This window comes from Varanus komodoensis, unplaced genomic scaffold (genome assembly GCF_004798865.1).
Source record: "Varanus komodoensis strain SLA01 unplaced genomic scaffold, ASM479886v1 scaffold22, whole genome shotgun sequence".
Classification (NCBI taxonomy): domain Eukaryota; kingdom Metazoa; phylum Chordata; class Lepidosauria; order Squamata; family Varanidae; genus Varanus; species Varanus komodoensis.
Window position 1 is genome coordinate 16,089,724 of NW_025335606.1, and position 24,996 is coordinate 16,114,719.

General features: G+C 40.1%; 1 protein-coding gene across 1 annotated transcript in view; it reads left to right on the forward strand.

Annotated features, from left to right (window-relative positions):
* The window catches only part of EGFLAM (EGF like, fibronectin type III and laminin G domains), a 123,568-nt gene that overhangs the window by 48,364 nt on the left and 50,208 nt on the right, over positions 1-24,996 (forward strand). Inside the window, exons 5-8 of the mRNA XM_044431340.1 lie at positions 3,552-3,669; positions 5,399-5,534; positions 16,207-16,373; positions 24,159-24,274. Coding sequence (XP_044287275.1) covers positions 3,552-3,669; positions 5,399-5,534; positions 16,207-16,373; positions 24,159-24,274 — 537 coding nt within the window. The remainder of the gene's footprint in view (positions 1-3,551; positions 3,670-5,398; positions 5,535-16,206; positions 16,374-24,158; positions 24,275-24,996) is intronic.

Here is a 24,996-nt window from a genome sequence, read left to right on the forward strand (position 1 = left end):
ATGCCAGTATATACATAGCCTATTTTAGCATCCTAGATTCAAGTAACTGAATCCAGCACGTTAGAGGGAACCAAGTCCCAACCATCTGCTCCAAGCAGGGTGCACAGTGCATAACATCTGTGAAAGATGGCCATCCAGCCGCTGCTTAAATTTCTCCAACAAGTGAGAGCCTACCACCCCGCAAGGCAGTGGTGTCATCGTTGGAATGGTGGACATTTCTCCTAATTTCCTAGAGCAACAGAAAGAAAATCAGCTCCAGATATATGAAGACTGCCATTGTGCCCCCCACCCCCCAGTAATCTTTTTTCCATGCTAAGTATGCCCTGGTTTTTCAACCATAGGACCTTGTTTCAAGATCTGCTCACCCATCCTGCTCACCCTCCTCCCTATGTGCTCCAGTTTGTCAAAATCCTTTAAAGGTTTTGCACAAAAGTTGAATGCAATATTTCTGACCAGCACGGAATAGCACAGAAATAATACTTCCCCATGATCTGGACATGAGGCTTCTGTTGATGCAGGCTGAGTTTACATTAGCTTCTTTAACAGCTGCACCCTATCTTTCAAGATTAAACATTTCCATTTCATATACAAGAAATAGGGATATGGTCATAGGGGCCTGTTTTTAGGCCAGGTGGCCTTGCTTGAGTTGCCTCTTCTCTTGCCATACTGAAGCCTCTCCTTTTTCTGATACATATTGTATTCGTTTTTTTGGAAGTAGCCATTCACTACAGGTTTAAAGCTGATGAAGGATGTTAGTTGTTTGGGTTCAAGCAGAGACAGCGCAAGGCATTTTCCTGCTGGACAAGGCCCTTATCCATATACCCCTGACTATCAGGACAAGCTAAAATTCACAACTTAGTTCTCTTTGGGAAAAATGTCAGAACATCTGTTTCCATTGTGTCCATGTGGGCGTCGAAGAGGTTAGAATTTCACTTTGTGCTGCTGCAAGGTTCTCCTCTCTCTGGGTTTAAAATTAAACCAGATCACGCACTTAGTTGCCTTTTGATGCTGTAGGAGGATGTTGCGAAATGTTGCTTTTAACAGCAGGCTTCTGTGAGCAGCAAACAGACTTCCAACATAAATCTGAACTGTGCTGAGAAATTGGTGTAGGTCAGATTTATACCTTGCCTTTGAGAGAATTTCCCAAGGAAAATACTTGACTTTGGCTATGTGTGTTTTTATTATTGTTTCTGTGCTAAACAAGCTTTTGAAGGCAGGAGTGCAAATCTTTGTCAGCCAGAGGACCAAATTGCATCTCAGAGAAGCTGTCACGGGGCCATATTCCAGTGGTGGGCAGGGCCAAATGCAAAGGGGTGGAGTCAAAATACAAAGCTTTTACTAATACTAATTCTTTGTAAGCCTTAACCTTGAATTTAGAATAGCTGAGCAGGGCTGTTATGAATAGGATATTTTAGAAGACTTTCATTAATAGGGTCACCACAAGTCAGAGGCTACTTGACAGTATATAACAACAGCAAAACTAATTATTTGGAGTGGCAATTTGATTTTTAGAATGGAAAAATACTGCAGCAGATCTGGGAAGCCACCAAGGAAGAGATGGCTGGAGAAAAGGAGAAGGCCCATGGGAAGAGGAAGTGGCCTTCTGAAGTGTAGCTTGGGATTGTCAAGGGCCTTATTTTCATTCCAGGTCTTCAGTTCTGCCTCCCAATGCTAAGGGGGCTTCCTTGACAAAATAGCAATCAGAAGTTGGAACACACATGATACCCATCTGATTGCTACTGACAACAGCAACCTTGAATTCTTTCTAGCTATAATGTGTAGTTAAGGAAATGCAGATTGTAAACAACAGCAACAACAAAACAGTTGTTTATTATGGTTGAAAACCAGCTCATTCATTATAGACAATATACAAGTGACACCATAGATTAAAATATTTTATTTCTTAATTAGACAAAATGACAATAAACAAATAATATGAAATGGTTTAAAATTACCTGTTACATTTTTTAAAAAAAGAAAATGTCAAAACATTACATATTGTATCTTTGTGACTCTTACAAGCAGCTGCAAAAAACCTTGCACAAACAGTTGACTGCACATGGATGCCTATAAGGAGCTTCCTAGCAACCTCAGCATCAGATCTGCCTGGCAACCTTCTAAGGAGAGAAGAAATAAACTTGGCACATATTTCTTGATAAAAAACAACAGGAAAAGAAAACATGTTGATTTTTTCCAACCTCTCCGGCACTACAGGGCAAATCCTCTCTGCCATAAGCATCTTAAAATATCTCCCCTCCAAAACCACTGAGGGGACAGGTTGTAAACTCATCACATACTTTTCACACCCTACTCCATATTTGTAGCTGGTGCAAGGAGCAAGAGAACACACATTGCAATGACACTGAAAGTTGCAGGTCCGTACACATTGCAAAGAGGTGTAGTTACCTAAAGGACCGCCTTGGCCACTGCAGATGGGTGAGTAGTTTCTTCAGTTCACAGTTTGCCTTCAACATCCATACATTTCTGAAATTTGCAATGTAGTTCACAAAAGCAGCTTTCCAAAAGGCATAGATTTAGAACAAAATGCATTAAATGCATATTTTTCAAAAATACACATACAAATGTGTATATTTTTAGAAAATGTATGCAAAAATACTTTATTCTTTTATGGTTTTCATTGTTTGTTTTTCTTCTTAATCTTACCTTTACTGTAAGTTGAAATGCTGCATTGTATTACACATGTATTTTTAACAGTAGGTTTAAACATTTTGGGTCAGTAAATCGCAAGCCGTACAATCTTATCGCTGGTAGACAGCATCTCGAAGTTTTAGGTTCCCAGCTATATGGTTGAAAAATTGTCTGTCCTTGTAGCTGGAGATCTGTTCTGGTATAGAAAGAACTATGTATTTATCTATCTATCAAATGTATATGCCACCCCATAGCCAAAGGCTCTCTGAGCAGTTCACAGTGTAATATAAAATACAAATAAATAGAAATAAAATACAAATATGTAGTCTGTTTCTTTGAGCTCAAACCTTAAAGAAGGGTTTTTTGGGTAGTCTAGAGAGATGTCAATAAGCTTAACAGAGTGGGACAGGTATGGGCACAATAATTGCTTCTGCATTTTTCCATCCCGATATAAGATGTTTGTAATCTTTTGAGTTTGGAGGGCTACAGCTCACTTGGGACTCTGACAAATTTTCAGTGCCAAGTTCAGCCATTTCATCATATCCAATAATTTTAATTGGTGTTTCATTGCTATTGGTCTATTGTTGGTTTCTGCTTTTCCTTGTTTCATATTTTACTATGAATGTTTTTATTGTACATTTCATTTTTTTAACTGTGTTCTGCCCTTGGAGCTTATGCTGAAGGGCGGTCTCTACATCTCCAGAAATGCTCAACATGAGATTGCTCTTTTTAGCAGTAATCCATGCTCAGTGTTATATCCATGTTTGACAAAAGGGCTTTTTTTCTAACCCTGCTGGACTGCACAAAATGTTGCTTATATGAAACTAAACAGTAATTTATCTTTCTGCTTTTTATTTTTGTTAATCTTCTGCACTCCTTTTCATCCCTCCTCCCCCTAACAGGATGTGGTAATTGGAGATTTGAAGCCAGGTACCCTCCATCGTGTAAGCGTAGGTGCTTATGGCTGGGCAGGAAAGGGCCGGCCCAGCATGCCCAGAAATGTAACAACTTTATCACAAGGTAAAAGCTGCGTGAATAGCTTTCATTATGGGTTTCAAATGGGACAGAGTTAATCCCAGATATTTCATTTTTCTGGCAGGTAGACACATGGAGACAGCCAGAAAACCTGTGCACAATGTGCAAATCATAGATGGGGTAGAGAAAAATTCAAAGGCGCTGCTTGTCAGAGGGCAAGATGTAGTTGCAATGGCAAAGCAGTCAGCAGTATTAAAGATTCAGAAGGATAAACACAGCCCAATATGCGTGCTTAGTGCCATGTGAACTGCCTTGAAAAGTCTCTACAAGGGCATTTGAAGATTTCTTCTACTTCAGATAATTTCTAGCCCACAAAACTTTCTGTGTGCCATACCTATACGATCATCTATCTTTCTCACAGACAAGGTTGGCTAAAGTAGTATCTAGCCCACAACCCAGTTAATCTTAAGGTGTAGGATCCAAATCTATTTGTATCCATCAGAAACATTTAGGCTGCAATATTAAATTCACCTACCTAGCAGTAAGTTCCACAAAATAGTGTTATGTATTTTGGGGTAAATATGCATGTTCTCTAAGTAGGGGAACAAACATATGCCCCAAGGCAGCATTTGAGCAGCTGTAGGATAGTTCAGATTCCTAACTCCAAGGCTGGAGAAAGCATCCTGACCTCAGAGCTGGGAACTGGCACTCTGACCCTCTCCCTCTTGCATCCAGTGTGTGAAGAACCACACCAGCTACTCCCTGAATTTGGAATTTTGTCCTTGGAGAAGGAAGCATTTTGTTGGGAGAGGAGGTGACTGGAAAAGCCAGAATCTGAGTTAAACTGAGGTGTCTCCAGCCTCCTTCCCTCACCTTCCAAAATGCTCAAACTAGATGGATAAAAATCCCATCTAGTGAAATATGTGTGGTGAGGAAGGTGAAGGTGACAGAAAGGTGAAGATTGCCTTTGCCATTGTTGCCACTCTTCATAGGATGATCATATGCCTCGGTGTCCGGTGACTTAGGATCACTGAGTCTGCAATGCTTGTGATTGTGCCTTAATGTGCTCATGCACCGAGACTTCTACACTTTTGCCTTTTTGAACGGTATATGGGGGGGGGGGGACTTCTTGCAAAGCATGTGTGCTTCTGTGTGCATGTATATGGAAAAACTGTACTGATATGCATATATTTGGAAAAAAGGGGTTTAAAGTGCATACACATTTTGAGCAACCTTTTTAAAAAGTCACAAATGAATGCAGAAAGAGGATGGGATGAACTGAAGACTGAAAAAAATTTTAAAATTGAGAAAATCCAAAATTGACAAACTGGCCCACCTTTGGAGAGAAAGAGCCATTGCTTTGCAGGGGAAAGGCCGTGTCTTTTCTGTCAGACAATTAGACTAACTACTTCAGCATTTTCACAGAGCAGCAGTGAGTTTCCAGGGCTTCTAGCAGGCCTATTTCCCAACTTTATCCAGAGATGTTTGGGGTTGAACCTGGTCCTTTGCATTTGCGTTACCCTTCAACAACAACCTTGTACAGTAACCATGAGACCTTGAGAAATAAAAGGGGTTGGTGCTAGAATCAAAAAGAACCAAGAAAGACAATTTGGTGAGATGTTGAGGGTGCATAATGTAATATAAAATTTTAGATTTATAAATGAGTTTGATACAATGAGAAACAAATCTGGGTTTTTCCAAATTGACTGTTGATGTCAATATGTCAGTTTTGCTATAAACCGGCACTTTTTTTTTTTTTTTTTTTTGGCCTTAGATAAATGCTTGCCTCCTGATCCACCTCTTCAGCCTCAAATTATCGTTGTTTCTGACTCAGAAGTTGCTTTGTCTTGGAAACCAGGACCCAGTGAAGGAAGTTCCCCCATTCAGTACTACACCGTGGAATTTATCAGGTGACCTTGTTTAAAGGGCTTGCATTTGAACATGGTCTTGGTTCATATGGAAAGATACTCTTTTAGAATAATGCCATTAATCTAGTTGAAGTTGGCCGCATTTATCCATTGCTTTAAATGGGTGTTCATTCATGATTCGTTACTTTAAATGTAAGTCAACTCCAGAATTTTCTAGATGAAAATGATTATCTAGATCTATTTCAGACTGGCTTTAGGGTCTGGAACAGCCTTAGTCACTTTGGTGGATGACCTATTCCAGGAACTGAATAGCAAAAGTGTACCCCACCTGGTCCCACTGGACATTTCAGTGGCTTTTGATACCATCAACCAGGGTGTCCTTTTGAACTGGCTCACAAGGATGGGACTTGAAGGCATGGTACTACAATGACTTAGGAGTACCCTAGAGGGCAATTTTAGAAGACTAGTTCTATGATCTGTGTAGCATCCCATGGTATCTCTGTGATTAACCCATGGTATCTCTGTCTTGTCTTTCATGCTTACAACATCTCCATAAAATTGTTCGGAGAGGTCCTTCAGACACCCAGAAATGACACCCAGACCTCCTCCTTTCTGTCTCATTACATTTCATGGACACAGGCTAACAAACAAAAGTTTAATCCAGACAAGATAGAGGTGCTCTTGGAGAAGCTGTTCCAGCAATTTGGGTTCACTCTACATTGGCTCTGGTAGCACTCACTTTGAAAACACAACCTTGTAGTAGAGGATGCTTCTGAGTCAACACTTTGCAGATGAAATTACCACTGATTGAACCATTCTACAGATGCCTTTATGTATACTCATTACAGTCTTGTCAACAGAGCTTTCTTTCTGCAAGTAGACATGCATATTTATTTATAAAATTTATGGTTGCCACTGAAAAACTACATTCTTGCAGTCTGGCAATAGTTAAAATCTGTGGCCAGAATATTCCATTATTTCCCATGTACGGCTTTCCCTGTTACCCAACTCATGTTCCTGGCTGTTGCTGTGAATCCCCCCTCTCTTAGTCTAAGGGCAGATCAGGTGTATGAACACCCACACATACACACCTGTATTTCATTGTATGTGTTCATTGGCTTGTTCTCTGCTGGAATGTTTGATGGAGTCTGCATGCCTTTTAACTATTAGATACCAAAATACTGTATTTTCATTTCACATAGTAATTAAGGTATATTGGGCTAATTTTGACTTCTGAGCTATTGTAGAAATAACCCAACTATTTTGATATCTCGATGAGTCATCCAGTCTAAGTTCATATATATGAGTGTGTGTGTATAGAGACAGAATGTGTGTGCAGATTATTCCTGTATTTTACTCTTGATTTAAGATAGTTAAGATTTTAAAATGAACAAATTTCCATGCAACTCTTCTTAAATTTGTATGAGAGATGCCTGATTCTGTCTTTCTATATATATGGTTCTTTTTGTTACTTACATCCAGAAAAAAATAAGTATACAATGTATAATTCCCGATTTAGAGGCTTGTTTTCATTATGCTCCTGTATGAAATGCTGGTACCATAAAAGTCTTTTTGTGCTATCAATTTAACTGCATTCAAGCTGGTTTAATAATTCTAGTTCTGCAAGTGAATTTATTCAACTGGTTGTCAACATTTTTGTTTGTGTAACCCCATTTTGAAACTAGAGTTTTCCCATGGCCCAAGACAGCAATATGATTTGGAAGCCAAGGAACTGAATGTGAAGTATGTCTGAGTGTACTGACAACATCCTGCCATGTGACTTATGGGCTTTGGTGGTCTGGGGAGACTGGGCTGGATTACATATGGACCCTGCACCTTTGACCCCAAATCCTTGCCCTGTGGCCCAGAAGCTAATTGTGTGCTTTAACATTAAACTGGATGTCCCCAAATCCCTTATTTAAAATACAATACAGAAAGCACAGATTGACTGACACAAATAATAATTTATATGGTGAGGTGGCTGTAGGGTCAGGTCTGAGAACAGAAGGCTGGGACATGGGTGTGGCTGGGGATAGGGCCAGCTTCTAAAATGTTATCTTTACTTGAGACAGGGAAACATTTGCATGCATTGGTTAATTGTGCAGGAGGCTGATAAGCATATAGGTTTCCCCAGTCTATCAATACAGATAATATTCAAAGAAATACACATTCATAATTTCCCAGCTTCAAAGAAATGAATCACGCATTTACTGCTAGTTTAAATAGTTTTGTGTACTTGGGAAAGCCTACCAGGAAACCAGTAACAGGTGGGGAAGGTCTGGGTATGCACTGGAACCTCTGGGCCCCTAGATAAATGAGTTTGCAGAGCAATCTTGCTGACCCTGAGACACTTTCCTGGGGTCATAGAATATGGTAGATTTCCTCACCCCCAGCTGCAAAAAGCAGTACAGCATAGAGTGGGGCAGGGAGTGGGGTCTGAGTTAGGATTCCCACAAATTATTTCCAGCTGTTGTAGATAGCTGTGCAGCTGCTCAGTTTCTGAGGTCATTGTTGCGACCTTGAAAGTAGAACTGCTGCAGAGCTTCCTGACATTGGAAGAAGGATGGTGGAAAGGCAGTGGGCTGGTAAGGAGGGAAGGGAGCGGAGTGGAGAAGAGAAGATGTGGACTCTCTGGATCCATGAGTGTCTCTTTTCATCCCCACCGTCAGCCAAGTAACTAAGTGAAAATAGGCTGCCTAGAATTAAATAACAAAATCTGTTCTAGTAGGAACCTGTGAGAATCTCCATCACTCCTCTTCCCATTCCTGGTTCTTGCTGGCAGGGCTTTGCATAGATTAAGAGTACTTTGTGCTCTTGTTCTAAACATTATCTGGGGGCTAGTACAGTGGTACTTTGGCTCAGGAACGCCTTGGTTCATGACCAAATTGGGTCGCAAACAAAAAATTCATAAACATTTTGACTTGGGTTGCGAACTCCGCATTGGGTGGCGATCAAGATCACAGCCATCTCCCCACCTCCCCTGAGTGGGGAGATGGCCACGATCGCAGTCGCGTTCATGCAGGGAGGACGTGCGTGATCGCAGCTGTGCTGCGCCTGTCTTTCCTGCAGGAGTGCGCCCGTGCCAGGATTTCTTTGAGAAGCAGCACCCCAACGTAACTGTAACAGAGTGTTGATTCTGATGAACAGTAACGTGGTCTTTCATTTCCAGAGGGTTATGCAGCGCAGGAAAAAACAAGTGACTATAGACAGATTTTTCACCAAAATTGACCTGCAGCTAAGAGTCAAAGAAAGGAGGAAACCCCTGAAAGAGATCTCCCCAGTGTCCTTATGGAGGGAGACTCTCCCTCAAAACAATAACCTCCCCCCCACCTAGGTTAGTGTTTTCTACTGTACTGTACAGTACAGTACTTTGTTACTTTGTTGTTCTTTGTTTCAATTTTTTCTGATTAAAAATAGTTACAGAACAGATTAACCTTATTTACATTGAACCTTATGGGGAAATTTGACCTGGCTTGAGACCAAAAACTGGCTCACAACCACATTCAGAGGGGCCAGAATGGATTGACCTTATTTACATTGAATCTTATGGGGAAATTTGGCTTGGGTCACAACCGGAGTCATGGAATGGATTAAGTTTGTGAGCCAAGGTACCACTGTACTTGTGCCAAGTGGATCCAGGCAGGTCCATCCCAGAAGGTGTTTTAATTTTACATTAAACTGGCATAGTTCTGAGATGCCATAGCTGAATATTCCACACCCTTACAAATTATTCCTTGGCCATTTGAAGGGCAAGGTTACATCTGAACCCCTTTCCCTGACATGCTAGCTTTACATGGACAATGAGGATATTTATGTTCTGAATATTTGGTTGTGCAACCCTTTGCTATTAAAGCAACAAACCACATAAAAATGTTGTAACAGATTTCCTCTACTGCTTTTAAAGACTTGAGTGAATTTTCATGCAAGTAAAAGGTTCAGTCCAAGGGCATTCAATGTTTTAATCTGTTATTCAGGTCTATTTCTTAACAGCTGCCACTGTTAACATATTAGGGGCCTTGAGATATCTTTAAAATAAACACAATCCATGGGGAAGAACTTTTTTAAGTTCACAGGAATTGCTATCTGCTCAAGACAGGATTCTAGATTCCTCTGGCTAATTTGGCAGACGGCCCTCTTCCAGAAAGCATATAATCAAGCAGTTTAAACAGTTATAAGAGCCACCACTTATACATTGCTGAAAAATTAAAATGCTTCATCAAAGAAGAGGGCAAAAGAGGATATCAGTTTGCATAAGATGAGTATATTCTAATTCCTGCAGGTAGGTGCACATTTTAGACAGAATACTTCATTTACTTAATTTTAGTGCCAGAGAAAAAATATTTTGCCCCTTCATAGTGTTGAGTATCTTGTGTACATCAATGGGTAACAATGCAGGTTCAGTCAATTTCATTTAAAAGTCGGTGGGGGGATGCTTCTGCAAGGCTCTGTAGATGAGCTGTGTTGCCTTTTCATTCAGCTCTCATGCCCATAGCTGCTGTTGATGAGCAACTTCAAGGCCTCTCCCTGCTTTTCTTTCATATGGTTCATTGTCTTTAAACTGGACTTGGGTTGGACAGTTTTTTTCCAGCAGAGCATGAAATCGAAGAGATAAATGTGATACATGGTCACCTTCACTGCGTTAGAGAAACACTATTGCCTAAAACATTTTAACAAGAGAAGAGCTGTTGGGACTTTTAATTTTAAATAATGGCTTTGTGATGCTTTGATAGGTGAGCTCAGGTTGAATCAGACAGTTCTTAATGTACAGTGTTTGCTGGTAGTTTGGCACTTAGATGCTGCTGATTGCTGTCAGGATTACTTTGCCATTTAACATTCTATTGAATCCTGGATTTCCACATTTCCAGAAAAGTTCTTTCTAGGGAGTAAAGCACAGAATAATTGCAGCTGCACCTTCTGAATATAATTCTGGCCAGCTAGAATTTGTTCCTGCTTTTGTAGAATAAATAGCTGACTTTTTTCTTTACAAACACAATTGTTCTGGGTTGGGAGTCCTTTGTGCTAGCATGAAAACACTATATCCTGAACAATGTATCATCATTAGGTTATGCAAAAACAAACAAACCAGGATTCCTGCATCTTTAATATTAGGTGGCCATGTGTCTTCTTCTACAGAGGACAGTCATCTGTTGGAAGGACTGTGCAGTCCAAGTTTGGTTGAAAGACAAACCACCATCAGGAGGAAGTGGTGTGACTTGAACAGGGATGTATGGATTTTATTAAAACTCCTTTTCTGTATTTTGTGAGTTGTCAGGTATTTTTCATTCTGCCATTTGTTCACTGAAAGAATCAGATTTTGTTTTTGCCAGAATTCTCATTAGTTCTACTTTAGCCTGAATACACATTAGTTTCAATGTGCATATCTGCAAATATGCTAATCTGTAAAAGTTAATGCAGATTTTCACAATTGTACTTTAGTGCTAATTCACATATATGAATTTTCACAAATCTTTTCCCAAAGTGAAAAGGGTCTGCAGAATCTACAATGAAAAGTTCAATCCATTGCAGTATTTCTGCATTGCAGAAAAATATTGAAGTCATTTGAATTTGCTGTGAATTTCTTCAAAACTCCTAGTCTTAAACGTTGTTCATCTGCAACACTTGGATAGCATTGAGCAAGGCACACCGATCACCAGGTCACATGTACTGTATTCTGTATTACTATTTAAATTATAATTTAAATAGTAATTGCTAAATTTGCATCTATATATAGAAATCACTCTATGCAAACTTTATGGAAATCATTTTTCACTTCTGTTGTCTTGTTTGGTGACATGTTTGCTTTATTTTGGTAATTTATCAGTGGCCTAGAAATGAAGGCCAGTTTCAGCCACTATAGATGGGGCCACCCAAATTAATAGTTGTACAGAAAAGGGAATTTCAGTGGGTGTAGTTTACATAAGAAATTATACCTGCAACCATTCTTTCTTCTGCCAAACTGTTAAAAGTTCAGGAGTCTGTCCCCTTTTGCACCTGGCACTCACAAGCCCAGATATATGGGTTAAACTTGGGAAGTCTAGGCTGAAGTCCCATTGAACCATGGATTTCTCTCTATTGATACCAGTTCTTTATTGGGAAATGGGAATAAATTTCCTTTCAAGTTGTTGTGAAACAAATGAGATAAGAAATGAAATGTGCCTATGTAAGGCCTGTAACACCTTGAAGAGCCTGTTACTGGCTTTGGATAGGTTGGCCACAGTGGTCCAGTGCTAGTCACCTCATGGCTGAATTCCTGCAATGTACTTTGTGTGGAACTGCCTGCAGGATTGCTCTGGACACCACAGCTAGTGCAGAATATAGGAGCTTGGCTATTCTTAGGAGTCAGCCCATTTCATTATATTAATTCTTTTGTTGAGGGAACTTCCCTGATTGGCAATGCTTTGTTTACTGGTTTATCAAGACCTAAACAATTCGGGACCAGGATACCCGAGAGACTCTACCTGATCACTGATGAAGAAATCCCAGTGGTTCTGCGAGAAGCTCTGGCCTATTTAAGAGTTCACTCCAAGTAGAGTCCATGTATGTAACCAATTTGTGCAACTTGCTGCCTGTTGTTCTCAGTCAAGCACAGGCATTATTGTTTTGTTTTCAACAGTTGCATTTAAAATTAAGCAAACCTTTCCTGATTGGCCAGTCATGGTTTTGTTGACATAATCTATATTTTCTATTTTATTTGCATAATTCTGTATTTTGATTCTTTTATGATTCACCTCTCAGAACTCTTGTTAGATACAGATGAGTATATACATCCAATAAATAGCCATTTAAAATCCTTATGATATATATATATATATATATAGAGTAACCAACAGGAAGCTACATAATGGTGAATACATATTGTACTACATATTAGTACAATTTTCATCTAGCTCACCTGTGTGTGGAGACTATAGGCTTACTGTCCTATCAACTGTCTGTGAATTTCACACAACAGAATATTCCTAATTTGTATGAATTTACTGTTATTAACATTTGGCTAATCACTGTCATTTACAGAAGTATGCTCCCCCTTTGCCACCACACGACCTCAGAGCTGTGCTTGTCGGTTCAGCTAAGTTTGGGCTTGAGAAGACCATTACACATTTTGGATTGCTAGCAGATGTTTTTCTTGGAAATTAATTCCCTTCATTTAAAAAAAATAAGCCCTGTAACATTGCACTCTCTTGCAGCAGGGAAAAATCTTTCCAAATTCAGTTGAACATTAATCAAGAAGAATGGGTGTAAAGGGATAAAACAGATGGTAGAAGTTGCACTTTTATGATAGAATTCTCCTCCCAGATACACCTGCAGGTGTTTGGTACGTAGTTGCTAATATATTTGTGCCTGATGCTTTTCAGGACTGTTATGGAATTTCTATCAAAGCCATTTCAAGGCAGAAATTGGTCTTCTGGATGCTCCACTCACTGGGGCATCGTAAGGCATTATATTATAGACTTTTGATCTTAAAGACATTGAATGGGCTGCTTGCTGGACTCTCTGCATGTATTTAGTGGGTGTTTATGTTGCTGCTATGGATAGGCCAAACACTGAATTTGCTGAGGGCGGGAGAGAAGATTTCTGTCGAATCCAGTTTTTAGAATGATTATTTTCAGAATAATCAAGGCCTACTCACCAGAAGAGGTTGGTGATATCACTGTGCATCCAGCAGGGCCTAGTATGAAAAAAGGAGAACACCAGCATAGAGTGCAGAATCTAGTTGTCTGAACCCCTAATATTAACATTTAGAGAATTCTTTCTAAGGAAATCCTTGAAAGATAATTAAAATAAGCAGAGATGTTTAAGGCAGCTGCTCTTTTTAGAAAATTGACACACTTTGCTAGTGCATCAAAGGAGCATCTTAAAATGATACTGCCTTCAAATACCTGAATCTTGCCCTGTACTAATGTGGTGTCTGTTGCATGTACAATACCACTTTAATAAGCAGACTTTTTAAGCAATGGAAAAAAGTGTTTGCCTATAAAAGCTAAGGCTGCTATTAGGCAAAGAGGGGAACAGATGCTTTTAATTAAGAGAAACAGTGGAGGCCTCAGTTTGGATCAAAAATAAAGCTGAATGGTCAATAGGTGCAGATTATAGGCTGCCCCTTTCTTCTTAGCAAAGGGAAGAGAATGAGAGAAATTTTCCTCCTACCACATGCCCTGGGATTTAAGACAAGATAATATTTTAGGGCTGAGTCATTCTTCCTTGGGCTCTTATATGGGGGGAGACTTTGGTTTGTTTTTTTAATTGTTTTGTCTGCTGTGACTAGATAGTTTGGTTCTCCAATTCCCAAAGTACTGACCAACTCAAATAGTTTAGAATGAGCTGTTCCAAACTGTGCTGAGTTTATCTTTGAATCTGCCCTTCTTGTTTAATGGAAACTACTCCTAAACATTCCCGTCGTTAATAGATTGACCAATATAAAAAGTCATGTGTGTCAATTTTAGCAGTAACTTTGGGCTACAAATAAATATGAACTACACAAAATTCCTGCCTTGTGCTATAATTTTCATTAAAATATCCCAAGGGTTGTTCATAACTAGCTCGATAAACAATAGTAGATTTCAGGACTAAAGGTTATTTCCTGCTGTAAATATTACAAGGACATCCATGAAAAAAGAATAGCAGCTTGCTCTTATCTTTAAAAATCACTCCAGTCCTGCTATTTGAGAGCCTTTTATATGAAAGACATTAGTGAATTGGTATGGGATGCAGTCCTCTTTACCCAACACAGATACATTAGCCTGGGGAACTGCCCCCAAGGATATGGTACAGTCCTCTGCTGCTGGGCTGCCTCTGCAATGCTCAGCATTGCATGGATCTTGTGTCAAGCCTTTTGCATATCCCATGAAAATCCAGCAGCTGCTTTTTCTACGAATTTTACATCATAATTTTGCTTCTTGTTCTTAGTAGGAAAAAGTGGGTGGCCAGGTGCAAGGTCTTTCCTTGGAACAAACAGAGTGGCCCTGGTACTGGGTGTGCAGTAATGTCTTGGCACAAGTTTGACCTGGAGTTTGGGTGGCTGCTTACCCATCCAAACACATCCTTAACAGGGCACAGATGTGTGTGGGCTGATTTTTATATGAAAATGCAAATTATCCTAATTATGTGGTTTCAAGTGTTTTATAGTACCTTGAATTATTTGAGTTTTATTGTATGGCATGTTACTTTATTGATCAGCTACTCAAGGATGGATGGTAGCTTTTAAACATTTTAATTATTAAAACCATGTTAAAAGGTAGAAATAAAAATGCATAACTTCTTACTGTAGCAAGGAGGATTGTGATCAGGTGAGCAAACCTGTGTGCTTGCTGAGGCTGCTATTCTGGTGCTCACTGGCCTAGAGAACTTCAGTTATTGGGAGTATAGAAATAAATGAAAGGCCCCTGATCCCCTTATGAATCATGACATGGACATGGACTGGATGGCTATTCCAATAGAGGATGCCTTCAGAGACAGGACTGTTCTCTGACTGCCCTTCAAATACAAGACTTAAAGTAGGACACATGGCCACCCTACCAAGAGAGCAAGCTGGGGTTTTCCCTTTTCCATTGGGCTTTTCAAAGTTTTTGTGTCCATCATTCCATTTTTATTGTCTCTTTCTCCTTGTCTCCTCTGCATAGACAGTTCAGCTTGCAGAGACACCATATTACTTATTTGTTATAGATATGAATTGTTCTGTCGCAAAGTAATAGACAAGGTGTGGGACAGGTCCTTTCCCCCAGTTGTTCAGGCTTATGCACTGTAGTAGGAATTTCTGTAGATCCTGCTCCTGACAAAATCACAAGGACCACTGAAGTTCTGGGAGGTGCCAGTACTATTAAGTCTCACTCTAAATTCTGCTTGCAGGAATGTTAGGGGTGTGCAGTGATTTTGCTGTAGTTCACAAAGCATCCATTGACAATACTGGATGTGAAGGCGAATAGATTTTTAAAAAATGTTCACACTTTTCTGACGTAATTGCATTTGAAAAATCTGTAGCTTTTGAAATATGCATTTTTAAAAAACAGTATGTGTTTTCATATATTGTGCAACAAGGAAAGTGTGTAGGTTTGAAAAGTGCACACAGAGATGCATAATTTTCCTGTTCAAAATGCACACTTTTCCTGATTAAAGGAACTGAAAGACAGGTCTCAAATGGGAGCAAGCCAAGCCAAGCCAAGCCAAGCTTCAAGTATTTTACCAAACATGAGCATCCCTCATTCTCCCCTCCCTAGGGGATAAAGTGTGTTTGTAGAACAATTATATTATGTACTTGTTGTGAGCCGCCCTGAGACTTTGTTGTGACGGGGGCACCATAAAAATGTTTTAAATAAATAAATAAATAAATAAATAAATAAATAAATAAATAAATTTCCTGTAATTACACTATACTTCTACATAGAAGAGGGAGTGTGGCAGCACCTTCCCCCTACCTGTGCTCTTCTGCTCATTGCCAATCTAGTGCAGGTTGCAGAAGCTTCTCTTTGGTTCCTTCAAGCACTGTTCAATGATTGATTTTTGTACATGATATGAAAATTTAAGTTTATAAAATTTAATGTTTGATGACCTCCACTCCAAATGCCAACATGTCCAAAGCTGTTAACTTTCAAGCTTCAATTTCACTGTAAAATTTCAAGAGTTTGGCAGCTCTTGAATATTTGCAAACGCTTGGCTTCATCTTTAGTGAATTGACTTGGCTATTTTAATTACACTTTGCCTTGTTTATCCTAATCAGGCCTGACCTTGATACCAATTGGACAGTTATTAGAGAGCAGATCCAAATGGACTCCATGGTCCTGAAGGGGCTAACTCCAAGCAACAAATACCAGTTTGCAGTTCGAGCTACAAATTCATATGGATCCAGTCTACCTAGTGCTCCCAGTGACACTATCAGAATGTTCAGTGAGTAGAAGACTCTTATTTAATTTCTTGGCATTCAGGTGGTAGAAAAACACTTTGGCCACTGTTTGTATTTTAAAATGGCAACTTCCTTTTCTCTATTTTCCCCACTCTGTGAATACCTGAGGTCTGGCAGCTTTCAGGATTCTATAAAAGTCAAGTCATGGGTGCAATTAAAGAATGCTCCAGGCTAAAAACAATCTTTTACTGCTTCCATGCAGCTACAGGTGCTTTATCTCAACATTGCTACCTGATGTGCATGTGTATGTATTTGTGGCAGCTTCATGTGAAATTGATAAGCAATGTCTTGGAGAGAAGTAACACTGACAAGCCTATTGTTCACCTATTCCTGCAGTTCTTAAAAATTGAATTCCATATATTAAATGCATAATTTAGAAACTACCACAGAAAAAGACCAAAGTAAATCTCTAATGCTGTGAAAGAGTGTTGGAGGAGCTTATTTTTCAAGCATTGACTTGAAGTTGACTTGGGTAATGGCATGAGTCAGGTTTCATTTGGTTTTTGATCAGAGGGAAAGTGGAATCTTTTGGAGGGGGTATCAGTTCTTTCATACTTGGCTTGTGACTGTTCTAATATTTTCAGAACACTCTAGAAATTCCCTGATGTGCACTGAATGTAGAGAAAGGCCCCCATAAACTTTGCTATGAGACCATCCAAGTTAGGTTGAATAATCACATGGGTTGCGTCCATTGTCAAAAATAGACAACCCATCTTGTATACCCTGTGTCCTACTGCCTTTTCTCCTTCCCCTCTCTACTGGTGGCAGTAGGAAAACACACAGTATATTAATGCTGGAATATTGGGTATAGGAGGGATGCACATAAAGAGCCAGAGCATTAGCTTGGTTATGGAGCACTTGTTTTGCATGCAGAAGATTCTGAATTAATTCCAAGTTCTCCAGGAAAGACTGGAAAATGTGTTTGCCTGAAACCACGGGGAGCTGCTGCCAGCTGCTGCTGTTGCTGCTACTACTACTGGATTGGCTAGACTATGCTGTGACTAGGAATGTGTGGGGAATCTGCTTTGGGGGGGAAAATGCTGGATTCCCTGGTTTTGCCTTTCTGGACCAGGGACTAGTCTGCTTTCAGCAGGCAAGAGTCCGAGTTACTGGTGAGCATGCCCAGGATTTGTGGGGTCCTCACCAGAAATCAAGCCCCATGTGCTATGCAAGCAGCACCATTCTTCCATGCCAGCCCCTGGCAGCACTGAGTGGGGAAGTGGGTGGTCGTTGGGATTGGTGGCTAGCATGCCTGGTCTCTGTGCCCTGTTTCATTGCATCTTACCCCCACTGGCAGCAACAGCAAGCAGAGAAGAAGGTTGGCTGCTTGGAATGATGATTGGGGAAGGCTTCTGGTTGTGCAGCCGGCAGCCTATGAATGTCCAACGACTTCTGCACACAGTTTGCTTCCTTGGAGAGGGACAAGCACTGGAAGAAGTCTGATGGGTGTGTGATCCAGATTCTGGAGAGGCTCAGCACATCTCTAGCTGTGGCAAAGCAGCTTCATATATTCCTAGGAAATAGATATGAATCTCCTGGTAAATCCCTGCATGATTGCAGAAGATCAGCAGGAATTTCTGCACCCAATTGTTTAATAATACCAGCAACAAACAACTTGTACTCCTGAAATGAAGAAATCATGGAATGCACTGGAGTGGAAAGTTTATGCACCCCACTCAGTTCTGTTATTCATGGCCAATTACTGAGCCTTGAATTATTTATGTCATGCTTAAAAATATGTATGTCTCTCTCAAACCTAACTCCATTTTGTGGATTTTTCTAGTGAAAATGCAATGTAGGTCCCAGAAGCCTGAATTCTACCCATGGCTGCTTTGTAGTATGGAGGACTGGGGAATCCAGCATGTACTGTTTTCTTTTTGGCATTCAGCTCCTCCCTCTTTTCAGACAACAATGAAAACTTCCAGGATAAATGTAGATTATAAGCAGATTATAAATAAGTGGATTAAAAAATTTTTGGTGGATTTTCTGCTTCCTTTTTCCTCCCTTTCTTTTGAGGGGAAGGAAGATAGAGGAAAGCCAAAGCCTGACTCTCCAACACTGCAGTATTAAATCTGCATTTTGCTATTATTTTTAAACTGGTCATTCTTTTCATGCCAGCTTCTTTCATCTCATTTGGCCTTGGTCTCAAAACCTGATCCCAGTGGGGTACCTGTGCCCATTTCATAGTCTTCCAGATTGTTTTACTTACTGAGATTTCCTAGGTTTAAAATTTAACTTCTGAACAGAATGTTTATGGAAACCTCCTTAAGGTGCAACAGGCGCTGTGGGATTTGTAGCCTAGAGATCCTTACCAAAGGATATCTGATCTTGTTGCCAGAAACACACTCTTCCAACATCCTGTTTATTTGTAGGCAAAAATATTTTGAATCCTTTTGAAACCAAAGATAGTTTTTTTGCAATGCTAATTTGGGTAGGGTGGACTCTTTCCTAAACCAAGAGTCCAGTAATAGAGTATGATACTAAATATCTTTACCTAGACCAACACCTAAATATAGATGTTATATTTAAAAGCCAGAGAAACAGAAGCTACTTGGATCTGTGCAAAAACAGGCTTGGTTCTTAGTGGGGATCATGGGTTACAGCAAGTTTCACCCCATGATATCGTCATATATATCGCTTTACATAGAGAGGAATTGCTGCCATTCACTTTTAGAGGGAAGAGTAACACACAGCTCTTGGCATTTGACTACAAGGAATAGAAGAGCTGACCATTGCTACCTTGGATGGCTTGGCCTTCACAGTCCAGACTTCCCATGTGCATATAGTGTATCTCTGTACACTCTAGTTGCCCAAATATCTTCTCAATACACAAGCGCTCCATTCACACATCACACCCAGCATCATTAGAAATGTGTGAGGGATTCAGTTGGGGAGTTAGAAATATAATGGACTTCCTCAACTGTGTCCCATGGATTCTGTTGTATCAACCCTGTGCTGGCACAGATTTGATCTGACTTGAGTTGAGCTAGCACATATTCTTCCATTTTTTAAAGAGCTCTGATGTGTGTACTTAAAAAAAATCCAGGAACCTTTGTCCAAACCTGGGGTCACCACTGTGATTTATGCAAATTTACACTGATTGTGCAGTGTAAGCAGAGGCCTGAATTTTTCACAGATTTGAAATTAACATCAGAAAATGCTAACTTGCCAAGGTGCTGTGTTTGCATGTGCACTGAGCAGAGGATGCTTCCATACTTTGCATGTTACAACATTGCTACGAAAAGGTGCTCAAATTTAACCAGATGGCTCTGAGTTGTGCAAGTAGCACTAGTTATATGGAGTTCTTGGGTCCAAGTTGTGCAAAATTTTTGAGCACTTTTCCAGAAGCTGAAAACAAAATCTCCATTTGGCCCTCCCTTGGCTGGTGGTCAGGAATATGTTGAAATCCATTGAGCTCAAAATGTTGTACATCCCTAAATGATGGACATTTTTCAGGTAAAAACAGTAGCAGTAGGACTAATAAGGAGAATCAGGAATGCCCACTGTGAAAGTCCAGCTCAGTCCATCAGCCTTCAACAGGGCATACATTATTTCAAGGGCTTTAGCCTCCATGGAATAAGCAGTGCTTGATAACCTGCTGCTGCTACTACACAAAGCGACTGTAATAAGACATCTAGCCTTTCCCATTTTCAAGGCCAATAAATTATCCATGAAATGGAGTGGAAAGACTTGTCTTTTCTCTTAGTTTCTTTTTTCCATTAGGCAACGTTTCATTGTATAGACTGAGCCCAGTGATTTTCTAAGTGTAAGTGACATAAGCTTGCAACAGTGGCCTCGTAATAAAATAGCTTTTTAAGCTGTTGATCAATACTCAGTTGCCACCTAATTAGCAGGACCAAGAGATTTCCTCAGGGTTTATTTGATATAACCTAATCCTTGATTATTTGGAGAGAGGCTTTCTTTTCTTAATGTTTCCCTTGCAGACTTTTCAATTAATTATGGGCCAAGATTACAAGGTTGGTGGAGCGTCTTAAGGAGGTATCAAGTCATTGCACACTGAGGAACTGTGGAAGGACCTAGCAATGAAATATAGCATGTCCTTAATCGACATGTGTAGCAACAGCACTGTTTTAACAGTAATTGATTAGCTACCCATTGTAGGCTAGTGAGCTCTTCATCAGTTACATAAAATAGAATTTCATTCTGATTCCCAGAAAAGTAGACTTTTTTGCCTGTCAAGGAAAGGCAATAGCAATGTTGCATCACATGATATGATCAGACAGAAAAATTGACAGAATGAGAAGAACTGACAACACTGTAAGGTATCTGATAGTTTCATCTTAATGTGTGAAGACAGCAAACTGTGAGGACACAACGAAGGTACAGGGATGAAGCACTTAACAGCTGCATCATAGTTTTGTGTATTGTATACCTGTTTGAATACCAAAATGAAGAGAAGCATTCTGTGTTGCTGAACCTTCCCCCCAGAAATTTGAAGTATAGAGGCCATCATAGCCTCTATACACATGCATGTTTTTTGTCTTGCTCTTTAACTGGTTCTGCAGTGTTTTGAATACTTGTTTTAAAAAGACTAGAAATTGTAGCAGGGTATGTGGAAAATGTCTATATAATGGGTATATATTATATGTAAATGTACACATGCTGTTGAGTGCAGTGTTCTGGTCTAAGAGTTATATTACAAGTTTAGAAATATATAAATTTTGATTTCAGATTTCATCTGAATCTGTGTCCAGTCCAGAAAGTGCAAACTGAGTTCCAACTGACCAAAAGCAAACTGAAGCTAGCTTTTCACACATCCCTAAACAACAGTATGATGCATCTTTGTGTGATGGGAAGGAAAAGGGAGTAGGAATCAGTTTGTTGCATGGGGATAACTGTGCTGTTGTTAGCTCAGTTTCTCTTAAGAAAAATCAATTCAATTTGCAATTCTGCATAAAAGTTGCTTGCACCTTAAAATAATAGCCCTAAGGAAGCAATATCTATCTAGGACCAAGCTCCACTAAACACAGTAGAATTGATTTAGGAGTACACTTGCATAAAATTTACCTGCATAACTTGCAACTAAACTAAGATCAAAATCCTAAATATATGTGGTGAGCTGGTGCTTGCAGCCATCCTGGGTATGGGCACAAGGCCTGGTGAAGCAGTCAGTTGGCACCAGCAAGAGTAAACAAACCTTAGCTCCCAAGAACTCCCATTCCAGTTGACATAACTGGGCAGGGTCCTACTGAGGTTGGGTTTCTTTGCAGCCTATTAGGAAGCATAGCTAGGTTAAAGGTTTTGCTCAGCCTGTTGTGTGCAAACTGTTTGTTAAATCATCGTTAGCATGGCCAATAACATGGCATATCTCCTTGTGAGCCTCTTAGATTTATTAGGGATTTAGGAAAAAGTACAGAATGAAAAGGTTGGTCAGCTTTAGTGCACTAGACAATAAAGTTACTTAAAGTGGCAATTTAGTAGGAAATGACAACCAGTATAGTTAGAACAGTCCTGTGCTAGAACAGTCACTATGGTAAAATTCTCTTGGTGCTGCGTCCTCACTGTACCCTTTGGGGCAACCTACACACTAGCCCCTCTACCAAAGAAAAAATCTTTTGTGCAATCCGTTCTGGCACCTGCATCAAGCCCTCTCCTTCCAGGGAATGTTGCTCTTAGTATTGGTACTAAAAGAGAAAGAGAAAGCTCCCCTATCTCACTTTCCTAGTGGATTATATCTCTTTCTTCTCTCAGGTAATGATTCTGGAAGAACTTTTTTTTTGTCTGCTGATTGTCCAGTAATTTCTCGTTCCCATCTCCAGGATAGATTCTAGAAGGTTTCTAATTTTTCAGGCACCTGAGTGGTTTACTAGTCAATAGGTTTACTAATTGGAGGCACTTGGCCCAGAGATGACCTCACCCAGGTTATCTCTCAGCCAGACCATCTGCAACTCAGCCAGGCCATCTGCATTGCAGTGTCAGCATCCAGATGGCCTGGCCTTTCATTTAGCAAAGACCTGCAACTGGTTACAAAAAGGAGGCTTACCCAGGTTTCCCTTGGACCTGGGTAAGATGGAGTAATATTGTCTGGCTGACTGGGCCTCGCTAGGCCACTCATGGCTGACCATAACAGCTTAATAACTGAGCAATCTAAGTAGCATCAAATGCTACCTCTGCACTATCCCTGCCCTGCCCCAGAACATTCCATTTTGGAACCTGGTCCAGCTACTACCAACAATGTTTTCACCAGCAGTGGCTTTACACCAACAGAGCTTTCCTGCAGGTAGAACTGTTTTTCACTAAAGGGGTCATTCCATTTCATCCATATGGTTTAGGCTAGTACTGTAACACAGGAGCAACCTTTGTGATGCTTGGTTCCAATTAAACCTGCAGCTTACAAATTATTGAAACAAATTGAAAAGCACTTTACTGTCTTTCTTCTGATTGTTTTGTCTTTGTGTTTTAAACTGTTCCACTTAAAAAGATCTAAAGCAGCTTACAGAAAAGTAAAATATACACATTGCAACATTAAAAAACAGGAAAAATTAAAAGGTATCTAAATTGCAAGAAAAAGCAAAATTGAAATAATGAAATCTCAGAGAGGAGGAAAAAAAAAACAGAATTTCATAAAAACATAAGAGTAGTAGAATTGGAAAGGGCCAGTAAGACAATCAAGGCCAACCTCCTGCTTAATGCGAAACTGAATGCCAAATTAAAGCATCACTGACAGGTACCTGTGTAACTGACTTTTGGGTATCTCAAATATGGGATAACCTGCAACCTCCCTAAGGTATTTGTTTCCATTGTCATTCTGCTCAAATAGTCAGGAAGTTTTCCCTGATGTCCAGGTAGAATCTGGCTTTTTGTAACTAAGGCTGGGATGAACCTTATCAGAATCTGTCCCTCCAAGCATTTCCAGATTTTATTTTGTGCTTGGCCTGGTCTTCTGAAGCAATACAAGAGGAAGTCCACAAACACTTGTGGACCTTCTTTTGTGCAATTGACAATTTTCTTTGGCAAAATGGATTTTTTCTAATGCAGCAACTATATCCAAATGGACATATTGAAGAGAGTTTCTTTTCCTTTGTGTAGAAGTATCTTATTCTTACCACAAATGGTCTTGAATAATTCCCAGACTCTCTTTCTTTTTTAATATAATAAATCATTGAAAATATCTAAAAAAAATTTGGTAATAGGAAGTGGGAATCATGTGCTAGTTCTCAAGGCTATTTCTAAAAAACAAACAAGTAAGCCTCATAAGATTCCCTCTATGCTTCACCTTAATTATAATTACCAGCTCCTGATAAGGAGTTAGAAAGAAAGCAAAGGGAGGAAAGATGAGCTGGGAGAGAGCAGCTGAGGAGGAAATCCACTGTGGCCAGTCAGCCAAGGAGGATTAATCTTAATGGGTGCAGGGGTGAGGTAAGCAGGTAAATCAAATAGTCTTCTCTCTGAGCTGAGACTGTCTGTAGGATTCTCCCATCACATGATTTGGGGGGGGGGGGGGGGCAAGGCACAAAGGATTGATATTCGACAGCACTTTAACAGGAATTAGAAGCCCGTTAATGTACTTTAGCCACATTGTTCTGTATTCAGAACCCTAATAGGTGAAGAGACAGAGGGATTTTTTCCCTTGCTCTTTCAAGTCTCATGGCTGTAATGGGGCTGGGGTTTTCATTCCACATTAATTATTGCATATGCAGAAGAACTCTTCTCCGTATGGGGCACTGCAAGGTGCCATCTTGCAATTATATAGTGCCAATACAGACTAAAACAGTACGGAGGTTAGCATAACAGTTTTGTCTTTTCAGGCCCAGAAGAGATAGGCAGTGGAAGCTATGGGCATCGGTATATCACAGATTCTGGAAATGGTGATGATGATGGAATTGACTTTGATGATTCAGACTATGACATTTACATTGATGAGGTAAATCCAAAGGTGCCACTGGCATTTCAGTTCCTTAAAGGTTTTTTTGATGTAGCATTTAGACAAGGAGGTCTGACAAAGATAAGGTACAAATATATAAACTAATGCACACTCTGATGACATATTAAGTCAGCCTCTGTACGTATGCATTTGAGTGAAATTTTTCTTCTGTGTATGTTCACATGAAGCCTTTTCAAAGAACATATTTGCATTCAGAGAATGTGTGGGTGGAGAGCACTATTTGTGTAGAATTGAAAGACTAAGCTTACACATTTGCAGCAGAGGTTCTGTTCATGTAGTCAGGAAGCCTGCCCTTTTCAGAGCTCCACACTATGTGGTCAGAACCTGCATGTGAATGTATTCTGCAATTGTATGAAAATGGTTTCTCTACCCTACTTGTGAACAGAGATCATTTCACTGGATTTCTCCTGGGGATGGAGAAAGTCTCCCACCAGTTCCTTGAGGGTGAGACTCACCTTTTGCTGTGATGCAGCATTTCCCTTTCTTGCTTTCTTTGGCTCTGCAGTAACACAGGACTAGCCCTACCATTGACCAGAGAGAAGCATTGGCTTCAGGTCCCAAATGCCAAGGTGTGAGGACCACAACAGGTTGCTGGATAAGAGCACTGTGTGTGGCATGCAGTCTGCCCTGTGCAGGGTGTCCTTGCTGCCTTTTGCACAATAAAGTATTCTGCTGTATCACCAGTGCTGATGCAATCTTCA